The 18,590-nt window shown below is 41.2% G+C and overlaps 1 protein-coding gene across 1 annotated transcript in view; it reads right to left on the bottom strand.

Moving 5' to 3' along the window:
* The window catches only part of ADGB (androglobin), a 488,973-nt gene that overhangs the window by 237,991 nt on the left and 232,392 nt on the right, over positions 1-18,590 (bottom strand). The window contains exons 10-11 of the mRNA XM_082252536.1: positions 5,383-5,473; positions 2,066-2,180 (exon numbers count right to left, since the gene is read on the bottom strand). Coding sequence (XP_082108662.1) covers positions 2,066-2,180; positions 5,383-5,473 — 206 coding nt within the window. The remainder of the gene's footprint in view (positions 1-2,065; positions 2,181-5,382; positions 5,474-18,590) is intronic.

The raw sequence follows: 18,590 nt of genomic DNA, 5'->3' as shown, positions 1-18,590 counted from the left end.
ACTTCACTGCAGAGTGCAGAGCTGCTAACCCACATATAACGTACATCCTAATAGTGAAGTTTGCTCTGTAGAAGGGGTTTAATGTGCACAATCCTTTACCACCAAAACAGAGAGGCCTCTGCTCTTCAATCATTTTAAATTGTTATACATACTCAAAATATTCACTGCCCAGACTCACTATCAGTGTGTGGATGTACACCAAATTGATAGCATTCTCCTATATTGCTTGGAGAACTGGGGTTCCCTTTCCTGGGGAGGCTCCTAGAAACTACTCTGGTTTACACGATTGTTATACTTGTTGTTGCTCTGTCTGTATAAATACATACAAAATACATACAGATTTCTACAAGACTCCAAAATCTCCCTTTAACTGAATACATACCAACTATATCACTACTTTTTTTTATTATATTGTCGTCTATGATATTCCCTCTCTCACTTGCCATTGACACTCATACTACTATTAAAACAAATATTTTTCTGCTGCACCTTGTGTACCCCTGTTGTTGCCTACCTCTACCCCCTCTTAAGTTTGGACACCTGCTATCCCAACTTAATATCAGAAGGCTACATTTAGCCAACTCGTACCTATAAACCAAACACATAACTACCTTATCCACTACCTTTAAACCACTTACCCTACCCCTACAACCTACCCTTTTCTTTTTCATTCTTAACTAGCCCCCTCTTTACTATTCCCATCAGTACACCTCTTGCTATTATTCTTAACCCTTCTTCCCACCACCATTGCTCTCCTGCACCTGGTGTAGCTACAGTTCCCCCCCCCCCCCTCCCTCCCAATATCCAGGATTGAGCTCACTTCTCCTGATGTCAGGGACCTTACTATACCAGGGAGAAAAAAAATCAAATACCTAGGTGATCAGGTGAAAATCTGAAATTCCATGTCCCAAATTTACAAGAAGCACATTTTCACAAAGAGAAAGCTTACATATAGAAAGATGCCAAAGTTCACCATGCTTACCACAGCATGTCCTCAGACTTCAGCTAAAGGAGTTCTCATTGCACAAATGACCTTCATAAACCTTTAACAGTGCAGTGGTAGTGGCAGTGGCATATAGGTATAATAGTTCCCTGATTCAGGTTTCAACCATGGTGCTGCCCACTGCAGTCATACTTCACTTTTGTTAGGATTTGTGAAGATCAGTTGCATGAAAACATTAGTGTGTGTCCATACAGTTTATGAGGGGAGCAGGTTCGTCTGTTTTAAGTACACCCTCCTCCAATAAAATAATCCAATCATTCATTTTACAATAGAAATGAAAGAGAAAATGCCCGTGTGTGCGTGTGTATATACAGTATCTCACAAAAGTGCGTACACCCCTCACATTTTTGCAAATATTTTTTTTTATATCTTTTCATGTGACAACACTGAAGAAATTACACTTTGCTACAATGTAAAGTAGTGAGTGTACAGCTTGTATAACAGTGTAAATTTGCTGTCCCCTCAAAATAACTAACACAGCCATCAATGTCTAAACCTTACTGATTCTCCAGAATTAATACTTTCTGAGCCACTAGCTAGGAACAATTATGCAGATCCAAAGTTTTGACTTTCTTGTGACTGTATACCTGTTCTAGGACACGGACATAAAAGTATTGGTGCCAGGTCAATAACTGCAGTCTTTTTTCCTGTGAATCCTACTAAGGTCCTGTCTACATGGGGATACACAGGTGTTCCATGCATCCCCATGCATGCAGTCCCATTCTTGTCAATTGGGATGCAGCAGTGGCATGGACACGACCCCTAACCTGGTACATGACAAAGCACTTTAAGCAGATTGACTACAGGATCCCAGGAGGTGACAATGTCTGTTGTAGGATCCTAAAGACCAAACATAACGGGACTAAACTGGGATGAAGGAGGGGGCATGAACATGTAAAAATAAAGATTTAATCGTGAGGGGCAGCAATTTTTTTTTTTTTTGTGTATGTGTATGTGTTTCTCTCTAATATTTGAGTGTAACTTTTGGTCTGATGCATATCATACTCCACAAATATTCGAATACTATTTTCCTGTTACCTGATGATCTTCTCTAAAACCTACTTGTAAATTTTCTTTTACATCTGTACTGCTTTCCTGGACATTCTCTTCAGTCTCACTCACAGACACTAGACTGGACACTAGAAGGGAGCTTCTCCTGGAAGTGCCAATAATATTTCTAAGCAATAAAACAAACATCCCAAATTAGCTATATACAGTATTTGGTTATTATTTTTCATGTATTCCTTAAAGCTGAATTCCAGGTATGGCTATATTTGCAGGTGTCATACCTGGCCAATCCATGTGGAAGTTGTAAATCACTGTAGTAGGCACTGCTAAAACAGTGATTGTCCCGGGCTTCTGGGTCCTGTGCCAAGTGGTTATCTTACTGCTTAGTGAACACGGGAGGTTGTTTACTCAGGACTGGCCCATTCACAGAACACTTTGCATTTTTACAATCAATGCAAAGCCATCTCTGATTGGACAAGGTGGAGATCATAATGTCGCTGGCCTGTCTCTCCAGCTCATCCAATCAGAGCATGCTTTGCATGCATTAAGAAAATGCAACGTGCTCTCTGAATGGCGCCCATGCTGAATGAGTGACCTCTTGTGTATACTCTGCAGCAGGGCAGCTGCTCAGGACCCAGAGGCTAGCTTCAATTACCATAGTAGCAGTGCCTATTACAGTGATTTCCAGCTTCCATCAGGATCAGATACTATAGATATGGCACTTAAATACTTATATGAGGGGCAACAAAATGTCAAAAAGTCTGCACTACACTTTAAGAAGAGCAGCTAACAAGTGAAGGTAGTATACTCCCCTTAAACGTTTAAAAAAATCATATAAATTGCAGCATTCTAAATACCATAACATATAGGTGAATGAAATCAAATAATATGTGAATATCCGAAACAGTGATCACACTATGTATGCATCCGCTGGATGTCAAATTCATCAGACCAGCAAAATATAATAAATAAATAGATAACTAAATAAATAAACAGTCCAAAATAAAATTCATCAGAAAAAAATCCAAGTGAGAATTCTTCTGTGTTCTAGTTTGGCTGTATTGCACACTCACCAGAAGGACAGGCTGCTCACTTAAGTGCAATATATCAGCTGTTATTATTGACGATTCAAACCAGTCACATGAATTCTTTAGGAGCTGGAACTCCGGAGAAGAACATTTAGCATAATATTGCTAGATATCTGCTGTAGAACAATAGCAAGAGTACACATCATAAAAACCAGACCCATCCAGACACATAAAAACAAAGGAAAATTAGCCGCTTGGACTGACATCAATCGCCTCTACTATGTGCTCTAATGTGACGGCACTACACAAGTTCTACCCCACACACACGATAGTGCGTCCTCATAGCACATAGTGGTGGCAATCGATGTAAGTCCAAGCTGCTCATTTGCCTTTGTTTTTATGTGTCTGGATGAGTCTGTTTTTTATGATGTGTACTCTTGCTATTGTTCCTCATTAAACTAAGTACTACACTATATGGCTTTTTTCTATTTATTGCTTATGATGTATGCTGAACAACAAGCGAAGTGCTGCCCCCTGGAACATATATATAAAGACTGGAGATTTCCTCAGATTGATGTCTGCGTTTATTACCACCATACAAGCTATTTGTGCTGCATATTGATTTGGCAGCTAACAAGGCGCTGAGTGTGCATTGCATGCGGGTGGAAGCTGGTGTTTTCAAAGCACTTTATTCACGTAGCTGGAGTGGAGTGGATGTTATCTAGCAGTATTGCACTATATGTTCTTCTCTTGAGTTCAAGCTCCTAAAAAATTCATATGACTGGTTTAAATTGTCAGAAGTTGTTTCCAATATTAACGACTTGTATGCGTTTATGCTGGACTTAAGTGAGCAGCCTGTCCTTCTGGTGAGTGTGCAATATAGCCAGACTAGAACACAGAAGAATTCTCACTTGGATTTTTTTCTGATGAATTTTATTTTGGACTATTTCTTTATTTATTTATCTATTTTTTTATATTTCGCTGGTCTGAGGAATTTGACACCCAGCAGACGCATGCTTAATGTGATCACTGTTTTGATTATTCAAATTACTAAATTTCACATATTATTTGATTTTATTCACTTATTTTTTATGGTGTTTAGAGCGTCACAACATCAATACTTACTTTGGTTCAAGCTGGACCAATGTAGCTATGCAAAACTAGCCATACCCAGAATTCAACTACAACACGTTACAGTGATACATTCTTTTCCTGAAAAAGCAGTATCTATTAATAACAAAGCCATACATATTTATGGAAAAACTGCATTCTGTAATGTAACTCAATCTACATATAGGTGTACCAACATAAATAACTAAAACCAAAAGAGAAGTGTGCCTGCACTGATCTAGTTTGTAATGGCGCTTTTCCACTGCATGGAACCGTACCAGTTCGGCACCCTTTTGTGCTTTTCCACTGCTGGTACCGCATGGTATAGGGTCGGAACGGTTCGGTACGGTACGGTATAGGTTTGCTTTTCCACTGCATGGAACCGAACGGTACGGTACGGCTCTGAAAAAACAGTACCTACTCGATTGTGGTTCCAACAGGTACCAAACTGGTACCATATCCCACAATCCTTTGCATGCAGTCACTACTAGCCACTGATTGGTCAGAGAATCCCACCCACCTCGTTGTTATCCCACCCACTTAACTTAGTACTATTTTAGTGGAAAAGCAAACCTATACCGTACCGTACCGAACCGTTCCGACCCTATACCATGCGGTACCAGCAGTGGAAAAGCAAACCGGGCCAAGCAGGGCTGAGTAGAGCCGAGCCGGTACTAGCCGGTACTTGCAGTGGAAAAGTGCCATTAGAGAACAGTTGTTTGTATAAGGCTGGGTTCACACTGGTGCGAAAACAAACATTGCCTGTGATTCCCACCACATTGCTGTGCAGATCACATGTGATGTCTTTGCAATGCGAATTCAGCCATACAGTTTGTATGGCTGAATTCGTATCGCATTCGGGCAAAATGTTGCAGGACCCTTTTTTTGGTCCACACTGGAATCAGATTGCATGGGTGTTCACACCCATGCAATGCGATTCCTGTACCATTTCACAGATTGCACTGCAACCTGCGATACAATCTAGGGGTGTCATTAACTTTACACTGACACCCGCAGCTGTTCGCAGATGTCAGTGTGAACCACCTGCATTTCAGGTGCGATGTGGGAACTGGCACAGGGAAAGCAGTGTTTCCCGCATCGTACCAGTGTGAACCCAGCCTAAAAGAAGTGGAGTGCTGTAAACTGCTGCTATTATACTACCAATTGGTTTTATATATATATAAATATTTTTTTTTTCTCTACCCATATAATGCTTGTATTATTTATACATACCTTTCGGAGGGCACAGTAAGTGGATTTAGTCGAAAGTTTAGAAAAGGTGTGCTGATTTCTACAAACTGGTCAGGTTTCTTTTCTACTTGCACTGTCAATAAAAATAGAACAATTAATTCCTCAAAAAGCAAAAACAAATATAGATATTTTTTAGTTTTATTACATTTTTTTTGTTAAAGTACACACCTTTATCCTGTATAATAACAAAAGAGTGAAAAAAATATATATAATGCAGAAGAATGAAATTCATAGTGAAAAAAAAAAGCTATTGCTTGTTAGAACAATGAACAGGAAGCGACTTCTTCATCTTATTACACATGTATGAGAAACTCTTACAGGTCATCCCATCCAAACATAATATTTATTTATGGATAGATGCTAGTAGACTGAATAACACATCCGCTTCTTCTGTCTTTCAAGGACTCCCTCAACAAAAGTTCTCAAAATCATTGTATAAACTGGACAATATAAACTGAACAAAAGGTAAATTAGACTACATGGTCCTAGTAGGGATATTTTTTTAAACACTCTTTGTTTAGGAATGGGCTGCATCACATACATCATGAGGAAGAAGTTGTACAAGTCATTTTCATCAAAAAGAACAAAAGGGTTATCAAATAGACTTTTACATAGCATAATCAATGGACAAAAGGGAAAACAAAATTGCTCACTAACATATACATCACATAGTAATTTACATATACAAAAAAAAAAATGTTACTGATGAATATATGTAAAGGACGTGATTCAAATGTTGTGATGGCACCCAAATTTTCAAAATTGGAAATAGGGAGGAGTACACCTGAGGGAGTTCCACAGAGTAAAAGAAAAAATTGCAGGTGAGTCTGCAGATCTGGGGGGGAAGGGGGTGGGGGGCGAGGAGGGGGATAGCTCATCTCATGGGAAATTGGAATCGAAGGTGGAAGAGAAGAAAGGGTGAGGAAAAAAAGGGGGTAAGGGGTTGGAGAGGGGATAGAAGGACTAGTATTTTCTACAGACAAGGTAAGGAAAATCCTCCCATTGGACCCCCTGCCTAGTAAGGAGATTTAAAGGCAATGCTCACTTGGACAATGGACATTTATGTGTAGCGCTACCCCCGCAGGAGCCGCTTAAGTATGATTGGTTCCGTACTCTGCCTCTAAACCCCAAGAACAATCTCTGCCCCTCTGGCACACCTGGCAATAGTGTCAGTGCAAAGACCAATGAAAACACACGTTATGATAAAACACAGAAATATCTTTACTATAAGGTTTCTGTGTAAAAATAACAGACAGTAATAGTGTATTATTGAATGAATTTGCTGAAAAACAATTACTGAGATTAGAGCAATATAACTTGATGTATTATATCAGGCTGATTCTAGGGGATTCCACAACCGTAAATTACCCCAGAAGAAGAGGCAAACACTTAAACAACAATGAATCACAATTTAATAACTTTACACAAGCTTGATGACCTGACCTCTACTTAAATTAGCAATATGAGTCTAGGCAGGAGGAGAGCAGAAGAAGGACTTTCTCCTATGTCAGACTTCTCTCTTCTATCTCCGGACACCACAGGCCCAACTACAAACACTTTACCTAATTCAGTGCTTAGTGGCTTAACTCCCAGGTCAGACTACACTGCACATACACTACATATACAGAGCCCTGAGTATGTGTGTGCATGCCCATATGGCACCAGTAACGTCAGTCCCTTGGAAGAAGGATGAGGCTTTGTATCTTCGGCTAGCCACTTTAGTTGGTGCTTGGCAACGTGTAACTGTGGTATGCTGACAGAATCTGACACGGTGACTGCTTAACAAGACTTCAATAAGACCCAGGTTCTGGCAAGTGAGGGCAAAGTGATGTGAAGTAACTCTGTCTGTGTGCAGTATCTTTGTTTCCTGCAGATGTGCAATCCTGTGGTTAAGGCCCAAACTAATGTCCTGGAACAGGCAGGCTCTTCTGGTAATCTGACTGGTCACCTCACACTGGAATGCTTCACGGCCGTCGGTGCAGGTGCGCCAGGATATGCACCTGGGATCCCCCTCTCTCAAGCTGGATGTCCCCAACTGGCCGTGGATGCCTGAAACAACACGGTGGACTGACCCGGTGGGCAACACCTCTCCCCTGGGTCCAGTATCTTCTCCAGCCTCATGGAGACTGAATTCTCCTCAGCAGACAAGATGGTGTCCTTCATTCCTTCCTTGCCAAAGAATCCTGGGGTGTGTAGTCCTGTCCCCAGTGGTTAGAATGGAGCCACCTGTGTTGGGAACTACATGTCCCAGATTTCTTTGCAATACATTCATTTTTGACAGATTTAGACCTTCCCCATTTGTCTGAAGAACATCTTAATATTTTTGACATAATCAACACTATGTATTATGCGGAGACCTCTCAAACGTCTTCTCTGCTTTTGTCTATTGACACAGGTCCACTGGGGGTAGATGCAGCAGGTATTGAGCTATACAAGCTTTGTATTCATGTCCCTCAGCTTGGGTTTTCATTTCTGGTCTATTATTTAAATATTTCACTATCTAATGGCACACATCAAGGCTGTCCTTTGTCTCCTAATATGTTTAATCTATTTATAGAACCATTGGCGGAAAAAATTAGATCGTACCCTAAAATAACTGGATTTCCTTTTTTAGATCATACTCATGTTATCAATTTGTTTGCGGACAAAGTAATTTTGTCCCTTACAAATCCTATAACTTTGCTTCCACAGTCCTATAACTTTGCTACCACAGGTACATAAGGTATTGGAACAATTCAGTAGAGTATCATATTATAAGATTAACCACTCCTAAGTCCTTAATTGTAGACTTGGGTACCCACCCTGAGGATAGTAGGGTTTTACAATCACAATTCCAATTTCGTTTGAGCACTACGGGTATTTTATACCTGGGACTTACACTGACCAGCCCTTTCTCTTCCCTTATCTGTTCCAACTTTGGACTGCTTATATCTCAACTTAAAACGCAATTGACTACTATGGCCCATCATGAATTGATGTGGTCTAGCGGCTTGCAGCCCTTAAAATTACAATTCTTCCCCAAATACTGTATTTGTTTAGATATTACCATTGCCAGTTCCCGTCTCCTATTTTAGGAGACTCACTCAAATGCTTAAAAGTTTTGTATGGGAAGGGAAAAAATCCAGATGTTCGTATCTCACTCTAACAAAACATAAACTTGTAGGTGGAATGGGATATATTGATATACAGGTTTATTATTGAGCTGTTAGGCTGGATCAATTAAAATATTGGTTTTAATGTCACCTACTTGGGAACTTCGTTCACTGTTGTTGGGCGATGTTTGGAGACCTTGGGATATTAAATCACTACCTCCCTCTGTTGGGGTATCTCTCCTAGCATAGAGGAAGTTGATTAGTCAATCAACTATTTACCTGGCCTCTCCCAATTCCTCAAATACCTATTCAGATACTGGATAGTATGATCCCAATGTTGCATATAAAACCATTTGTAGTGTGTGGAGTAACCACGATACAACATCTTTTAGATAAATATGTTATTAAATCATGGTTAACTCTACAAACCACATTTCGGGTTACCTGCCTCGGCCCAATATACCTATATTAGGATAAATCATTTTTTCTCTACATATCCCATTCCTAACCTTGCCCTTCCTCCTCAGATTTGGGCTTTTTATTATGGAATACAAACTCAGCCTAAAGGTATATCAATTTGTATGGCCTTTTGCAGGGTAAACAGATACCGTTTAAGTCTCGTAGCATTACATTATGGGAAACTGACCTTCAGACAGTCTGAAACAATGGCAAACAGCCTTTAGGGCTGTTCATTCTTATTCTCATTGTGTTAATCACTGGGAAATGACATTTAAAATATCCCATAGGTGGTATTATACCCTGTGGAGAATTGTCAAGTTCTCCCCTGGCACACGTCCAAAGTGTTGGCGAGGCTGCAGCGGGCAAGGGACATTGCTGCATATATTGTGGAGCTGTCCTAACCTTACTAGTTATTGGAAGGGTATATTCCGCTTATTGGGATCTATTACTGAAATGCTAATACCTCCAAACCCTGGTTTAGCAATTCTTGAACTAGGTATAGACTCTTACCTAGAGATCGGTAGTAACCCATGTTACTTTTAGCTGCACGTAACAATATTCTTAAGAAATGGAAGTCTATTGAATCGCCTAATATTCCAGAAGTTATATATGCTGTGCAAGTGAATTATCAATATGAACGCCTGCTGGCATTGAATAGCTCTCGTTGCACCCAATTTGATAAGACCTCGTCGATATGGCCAAGAAATTCTTGAAATGCTTAAATCCTTGAATTTTTTGTCCAGGTAGCCTTCTCTTGTTCCTCTTTTTTTTTTTCCTTTTTTTTCTTTTTCTCTTTACATTCTTTCTTCTTATCAATAGGGTTTAAGTTTTGACACTACGTGGGGTTGGAAAGGCAACCAGGGGTTTGGATTTACTGTATAATATCCTCCTTTGGTTATCTAGTATGAATATTGCTGTATTATGGGCGCTCCGTGGGGTGGAGGGTGGATTGGGGGGGGGGGGGAGTACAGGCTCCCCAGGTCCCAGAGCTGTATACACTCACTGCAACATCACCCCCCCCCACAGAGATGAGAGGAGGGGGAACCATCCATCACCACACCATCCACAGTACCTGTAGTATGTCTGCAGTCTCTGACCATCTCCTGTAGTATGTATGCTGTCTTTGTCCATCTCCTGTAGTATGTATGCTGTCTCTGGCTATCTCCTGTAGTACGTCAGCAGTCTCTGACCATCTCCTGTAGTATATCTGCAGTCTCTGACCATCTCCTGTAATATTTTTTCAGTCTCTAACCAGCTCTTGTAGTATGTCTGCAGTCTCTGATAATTTTTTGCAGTATGTCTGTAGTCCTTTGCCATCTCCTGTAGTACATCTGTAGCCCTGACCCTCTCCTGTAGTATGTCTGCAGTCTTTGACCATCTCCTGTAGTATGTCTGCAGTCTCTGACCATCTCCTGTAATAAGTCTGCAATCTCAGGCTTCCCTTGCTTTGTGCACTGGTTCAAATTATTTGGTAGAGAGGGATTATGGTGTGGAGTTGTTTTTCAGGGGTTGGCCCCCTAGTTGCAGTGAAGGGAACCCTTAAGGCGTCAGCATACTGGGACATTTTGAACAATTTCTTTCACTAATTTTTGTTGCAAAAAACAATAACATAAAGCCAGTATGTGTATTAAGAACATCAATGTAGAGATGACTGACATTCACAATTAACACTGTAAACTTTGGAGTAGAATTGAGATTGTTTGAGTTAACTCAATTGCTTTAAGCAAGAAAATACTAAGCCAAAGGAAGATACAAAGAGAAGCGAAAATTAAAATATAAAAAAATTACAAAGTTAACATTCCCTGTGGAAATAGTGTCAACAATCTTCTCATCAAGCAAACTTGCTACTCGTATTCTATGATGCATAAATCTAATGTTCAGCTTCGGGCGCAGTTCTCGATACATAAGTACTAAAAGCATATATAAGAACCAACACACCAGTAAGTCAAAGATATTAGGAAGAAAAGTATGACAGAAAAGGAGAAAGTAGATAAGAATATAGAAAGGTCAGCAACACCCTCAATCAACCACTCCAGCCACTTAGGAATCAGTAATTCCTGGGATCAAAAAAATACCCATATGCTTCGCCAAAGGCTCCCAGATTGCCATTATCCAGGAGACATTCCTCTTGACCGCCCTAATAGAGACATTGGGTTGTTTCCAGGCCTTGGCTATGGTTAGTTTAGTTCACAAAAAGATAAAAGGAATTAGCATTTGAGTGTGTTTAGATACCATCGGGATGGGAAAGGTAAGAAGTGTCAAGGAGGGAGATTTGGGAACCAGGCAGCCAGTAACTTTTCGAGTTAGATTAAAGATCTTGTTCCAAAACCCTCTGATCTTCGGGCATTCAAACCACATGAACCATCGAGTCTAACATCTGGAAACCTCTAAAGCATTGGGAATGGGGAAAGGAAGAGGGAAACATTTTGGCTAACCTGGTTGGGACAAGATACCATCTTGTGAGCACCTTGAGATTTGCTTCTATTAGAGAAGAGTTACAAATACCTCTAAAAGATCACGAGAAAGATCTACTCCAGTCATCTATGTCCCAGTTTTTATGTAAGTCCATATCGCATGCTAACATATATGGGAGCTTAGTAAGATCTGTTGCCAATGACAAGTAGATTATTGAAATACCCCCCCTTTGCTCCATGGCCTTGCCACACCAAAGCTCATATTCCGTAAATTTTGGGGGATCAGGTTTACTTTTCCAAAGAGTAACTAAAAAATGCAAGATTTACGAGAACCTACATTTTTCGGTCGGCATTTCGAGTTTGTTGATGCAATGTCTAAGGGAAATTGGTCCTAGTGATGTGAAGTATTGGCCTAAGTGATACAATCCTTTATCCAGCCACCATCTGAGGGCCTTGATATCCATACCTGGAATGAAGTTAGGGTTGTGGAAAATATGAGCCAAAGGTTAGATAGCAGAGGGAAGATTTCTAAGACTTTACCACAGACAAATGGAGTGTGATAAGGTGGGAGACAAAACTGGGGGTCGATTCCTTGGTGAACACCAAAGAAGGAAATCCAAGGTAAAAGTAGGGACAGCCTGATGCTCTAATTGCACCCAATCAGGTTTTTCAAAGCACGAGTAAACAGTTGCCCCTGGCAATCTTAATGGGCTCTGAATAAAATCATTGAAGATGGACTCACGCTTTTGGGGTGGAATAAAAAGTGCTCCCAACATTTTTATGAAGTTCTGACCAAAACCCCAGCGATGCATGATCGAGAAAAGGTATGGCCAGGAAACTGAATCAAAGGCCTTCTGGAGATCAATTGATAAAAGTATACCCTCTTGGCGTCTGCCACCTGCCCAGCCTGATTGAAGAAGGGAAACAATATCAATCGCCCTCCTGATTTGATCAGGGCCTTGTCTACCAGGAATAAAACCAACTTAGTCCTTGTGGACATAAAGACCAATGAAGGAGGCTATACAATTCACTAGGATTTTGGTCAAAATCTTCATATTATTTATCAAGAAAATAGGTCTATAATTCCCCACATCGCCCGGGTCTTTATGGTTTGGGGATTACAGATAAGTAAGCAGAGTTTAGGTGTCTATCAAAAGGGTCTCCCTTCCTATTGGAATTAAAGAATCTAGATAAGTTTGGGGCCAAGAGAGTAGAAAACATTTTATAATACAGTACAGAGAAGCCATCCTGGCCAGGGGCAGAGCCTCGCTTCAGATTTTTAATGACTTGCAACACTTCTTTAGCCGAAATGGGGGCTTCTAGTCTATCCCGGTGACAATCCTCTATTGTTGAAATCAGTAGATCATCTAAAAATGAATTCATGTGGGTTGCCTCCCCTTCTACACCTGCACTATATAATAAGAAAGAAGTGGCGAAGAGATAAGAGAGAAAACATTTTGTTGAGAGCCATTCTTAGTTGAAGAAGTCCTATATCAGGTGTCGGCCAGGAAAAAATAGGTGTGTTAGTGGCGTAGGGTGATCAAGGAGGCCTTCGAACGCTTGTACTTGGTCCTGCTCCACACAGGGGTTATAGGGGCTCTGGGGTGTTGGATGCTTGGTAGATCCAGGTAGGAAGTTAGAGGAAGTTGAGGCAGGATCTTGCAAGATGAATTTAAAGTTCGATAGCAGCAGTTCTCTGTCCGGGAAACTGTAAAAGGAGTACGTTTTGTTTTTATAGGTAAACTTAAGTGCAAATGGAAAGGCCCACCAGTATTTAATGTCTCTTTCGGATAAGACAGTTAAAAGTGGCTTCAGGGATTTTCTCCTTTGGATAGTAGAGGGAGATAGGTCAGCAAAAATCTGCACCGTGTGACCCTGACAAGTCAGCTGAGTTTGAGAGCAAGATTTTTTCATGGTTTCCTCTTTTACTGCATAGAAATGGGGTTTGACCACCACATCCCTCAGTGAACCATCCTTTCTGGGGGGCCCTAAAGCTCTGTGAGCCCGGTCAGGTTCCAGTCTATGCGGGGGAATATTAGGAATCAAATCTTTGATGAACTCTTGAAATGCAGCTGGAATATCTGTCATTGACTCTGGTAGGCCTCTAGGTCTAAAGGTATATCTTCTCGATCTGTTCTCCAGCTCATCAATCCTTGAGAGAGCAGTTTCAAGCTTTTCCTGTAGAACTTGAATGTTATCTGTGTTCTGATTAGCTCTTGAGACTGTAGAGTGCAGTTTGTGCTCATTAGCTTCCATTCTGGATCCTATATTCTGAAAATCCGCCCTGACATCCCCTGTTATTTTAGCAGCTACTTGTGTCAACCCTTTGTCCAATAATTTGGATAGTTTGTTGAATAAATCAGTTTTAGTTGCAGATTCTGGCCTAGTCCCCCTGACCCAGTAACATGGACAGGGCAGACTGGAGTGATTCCCAGTGGAGACTGCATGTAATTCTCCATCGTATGCCCAATGAGCGGTTCTGTGGATGCAGGAGAGTGGATCATATGTTTCTGGTTACTCACATGCCCAAGTGGGGATAAAGAAGTGGAGTCCTGTGTCAGGGAGTGTCCCTGCTCTGTATCTCCTTCCTCCATAGGAGTGTGTGGCTGGGCCGCAGACGCCCTCTTAGAGTCGGCCAGGGCGTCACTAGATGAATAATGTGGCCGGAGGTCCCTCCGGACCGAACCTCCTGTTGTGCCGGTGGAGGATAGCTTCACCAGACTGATGCAGCTAAGGGCGCTAGTCCTGTGGGTTGTAATCGGCTGTGGGGTGCGCTGGACTGCCGGGATGGTGTGGAGCTCCCGGCTTAGGCAGCCATCTTGGATGCTACTGCACATGCGCTGCTGACATTTTGAACAATTTCATGCCACTAACTTTGTGGGAACAGTTTGGGGATGGCACCTTCCTGTTCCAACATGACTGCACACCAGTGCACAAAACAAGGTCCATAAAGACATGTATGAGCGAGCTTGGGATGGAGGAACTTGACTGGCCTGCACTTCAACCCAACAGAACACCTTTGGGATGAATTAGTGGAGACTGCGTGCCAGTCCTTTTCGTCCAACATCAGTGCCTGACCTCACAAATGCGCTTCTGGAATAAGGGTCAAACATTCCCATAGACACACTCCTAAACTCTGTGGACAGCCTTCCCAGAAGAGTTGAAACTGGTATGACTGCAAAGGGTGGGCCAACTTGCCATAAATTTCATTTGTTTGTCAAGGCAGGCGTCCCTATACTTTTGATAATATAATGTATTTTAGCTTCTACTTTCATTCCATTCAGTATTTTTTTTTAATAACAGTTTATACCAGGGGTGTCAAAATCAGTTTTATTCATTACAGGCCACATCAGCATTATTGTTGCCCTCAAAGGGCCGGTTGTATTTGTGAGACTAGATGTCTGGAGCACCCCACTCCCTTATATCAGATGTCAAGAGCCCCCTCAGCATCAGAATTCAAGAGTTCCCCACACTTTCTTACATCACACAGTGCACCCCCCTTGCCTTGTGCTGCTGCCAGGGAGAAGCTGGGGTGGAGCCGAGAAGCAGAAAGTGCAGGATCTGAAAGAGAACCAGAGGAAACCTGAAGTAAGCTGCCAAAGTCTGCTGAATGCTGAGACCAGGAGAGGCGGCGATGAGGTGTTTTGCGGCTGCACAAAGAGGCACAGGATTTTTAGGAGTTCTGTCCTCCTATCTGCTGCCCACTGGTGAGACGGGGATTAGGGTGGAGATGAGCCATTCCACGGCTGCAGGGCAGAGAAATTCTGTCCCCCTGCTGCCAACTCCTGAGACAAGGTGGAGGTGGAAATAAGGGGTTGCCGCAGCTTCAGGAGAGGTGCAAGGGCCACATGAAATGGCCTGGAGGGCCAGATTTGGCCTGCGGGCCTTGTGTTTGACACATGTGGTTTATACTGTCCACTTTCAGTTCACATGCATTTTAAATTGACAAATCTTTACCTGCTTCTACTTAGCAAAATACTAAAAGTAATAGGTCACATAGTGTGTAAAATACAGCACAAAATACATTGCCTAGAAATTGCTAAATTTAGTAAGCCATTTTTGTTCAAGATACAGCTCATTTATCTTGTAAATTACCAAAAACAACCTTGATGTAAAAGTTGGGATCTGTTATGGAATACAAAATTGATTGCCTTTTGCAAAGGCTGTTTTGTATGCCGGGTCTAAAATTTTCGAACTCTGTAGGTGGAACATATAAATTTCCAGATACAACAAATGGAACATGACAAATGAAGGCTGTGCAGATAAAATTGGGCTCTTTGTCGTGTCTTGTTATGATCAATGACATGTCCTTTTCAGTCACTGTAGAGAAATATATTAATGTTAAAATTTCCCTGGAAAGTAAATGTACTGTCCATTCGGCCAGATAATAACTTAATCTAAATAAATAACCAATCTCTAAAATCTTTAACTAAGTTTGTTGCTGAAAACATGGTAAACATTAGCAACAGTTAGGCATTAGGGTACTTACCTTTCAAATATATTTTTATTACAAATAAAAGCATAATGAAACATTTGTTTGTAACATTGTCTAAAGCAAACTAAATATATAAAGGGAACTGCGAACACTATACATGTAAGCTACAAACATTTTCCACACAATATCACTGTACAAATGAAAATTGTTTCCATATTTTCAAATACCTTGCTTCTCACCACCAGTGGTTCTGTGAGCTTGAGAGTTGTTGCAGCAATGGCAAGCTTTTATTTGAATGTGGTGATCACTCGCACTTTTATAGTAAATCAGTCCCTGTGTGTCTTGAATATAGTAGAAAGTAATAATATCCTCTTTTCCCATCCCAATTAAAGGTCTGGGGTAAGACTGATCCATTAACTAACAGGCCTGGGGTCGCATGTTTATGAATCCCCAAGTAGCAATTTTAATGAAGTTGTTATTTCCATAACAACTTTAGAAGGGGAGCACTGGAAATACTGCAAAAAAAGCTATGACCTGATAGCTTATTCTGTCAGTTATAGGTTTAGCTCTTATACAGTAGAATAAAAGAGGCTGCTAATTTTTTACTTTTAATAGATATTTATTGACGTTTTTTAGGTACAAAACATAGCGTAAAAAGAAAAAAAAATTCTAAATAAAGCGAGCGCTGGATAGAGTAGTGTGTATGGCAGTTGGCACAAAAAAAGGTGAATATACAACCTTCAAAAGACAATATAAAAAGAAATATGCGCAGCGCTAATAATTAATACATTTAGTGCTTCAACAAGTGAATGTCCAAACAAATAAAATAAACCCTCAAATAGTGACCAAAACATATTTTTAAATAAACATAAAGTCCATACAGTGAGCCCAAATTGAAATTGACAGTCAAATGACAGCTGAGTAATCCGCTGTGTTCGGAAAAAATTCCCCCGATAATGAAAATAGAGTGTCAGAACACTCAACAGACACTCAACAGACAGTAGCGAAGAGACAGCAGTAAAAACAAACGGTAATACACCTCAAGTGTAGTCAGATGCTTCTTCACAGTGATCTCCCTCCACCAATCTATGCACTCACCGGAGGATGAAATAAGATGAGTCTTGTATTGCTGTTAAGCAGTATGGTGGAGATGTGATTCGTTGTGATGATTCTATGGTCAATTTTCATAAGATATACAAGAGAGAACCGCCATTCCTACCACAAGGACACAGCCGCAGTGACGTCAGCATGTAGACCCCTTTGTTCCAATTTAACAGAAGGTTACGCTCAAACTGAAATACTCATCAGTAGGTCATAAGTCAATTCCAAGGAGGCAGAGAGGTGCCAACAACAAATACTCCCTGAGGGGGTGACCAGGGTACAACCAGGCTGGAACAGTTGCACCCTGGTCGTCCCTCAGAGAGTATTTGATGTTGGCTCCTATCTGCCTCCTCGGAATTGCCGTGTGACCTACTGACGAGTATATTAACCACTTGCCGACCGCCGCAAGTACATTTACTGCGGCAGTTAGCCCCTCCTGGGAAAAGTGACGTGTATATATACGTCACTCGCTCGCGGGCCAATAGGGGGCGAGTGTACGCCGCCGGAGGTGCACTCCCGCCCCAGCTCGTTCCCTGACATGTCCGCACGTGTGACCGGCGGACCCGATGTCTGCCGGTCACTCGCTATCGTCTGCTGCAGAGGGAGAAAGGCAGGCGGCTGATGTAAACAAAGCTGCCTATCATTCTCCCTGGTGTAACTGCAGAGATCATACGATCCTGCTATGTAGGATCGTATGTCTCTGTGGTTACATGAAAAGCCACACCCCTTTACAGTTAGAAGCACGCCCCTAGGGACACATTTAACCCCCTGCATCTCCAATAAAGTTAACCCCTTCCCTACCAGTGTCATTTTTACAGTAACAGTGCATATGTATAGCACTGATTACTGTAGTAAAGTCACTGGTACCCCCAAAAGTGTCAAAAATGTCAGTCAAGGGTCCGATCTGTCCGCTGCAATGTCGCAGTCCCGCAAAAAAAATTGCAGATCGCCGCCATTACTTGTTAAAAAAAAAACAATAAAAATGACAAAAATCTTTCCCTTAGTTAGTAAACGCAATAACTTTTGCGCAAACCAATCAAAATACGCTTATTGTGATTTTTTTTACCAAACATATGTAACAGAAAACAAATTGACCTAAAATGTTAAAAAATTTTGATTTTTACATTTTTTTGTGGAATTTCATATAAAAAAATGTGAAAAATATTGTTATTTTTTCAAAATTGTCGCTCTTTTTTTGTTTATAGCGCAAAAATTAAAAATCGCACAGGTGATCAAATGCCACCAAAAGAAAGCCCTGTTTGTGGGGAAAAAAAGGACGTCAATTTCATTTGGGTACAGTGTCGCACGATCGCGCAATTGTCGGTTAAAGTCACGCAGTGCCGAATCACAAAATACCCCCTGGTCTTTGAGCAGCCAAGTCCTCCGGAGCTTAAGTGGTTAATTATCATCACAACAAATCACATCTTCACCACACTGCTTAACAGCAATACAAGGCTCACCTTATTTAATCTTCCGGTGAGTGCATAGATTGGTGGAGGGAGATCACTGTGAAGAAGCATCTGACTACACTTGAGGTGTATTATCTTTTGTTTTCACAGCTGTCTCTTGGCTACTGTCTGGTGAATGGTCTGACACTCTCTATTTTCATTATTGGAGGAATTTCTTCCGAATACAGCAAATTACTAAGCTGTCATTTGACTGTCAATTTCCATTTGGGCTCACTATTTT

Source organism: Pelophylax lessonae, assembly GCF_965119305.1.
Source record: "Pelophylax lessonae genome assembly, chromosome: 3".
Taxonomy (NCBI): Eukaryota; Metazoa; Chordata; class Amphibia; order Anura; family Ranidae; genus Pelophylax; species Pelophylax lessonae.
Note: the sequence above shows the minus strand (reverse complement) of the source record. Positions and strands in the feature narration are given on the sequence as shown.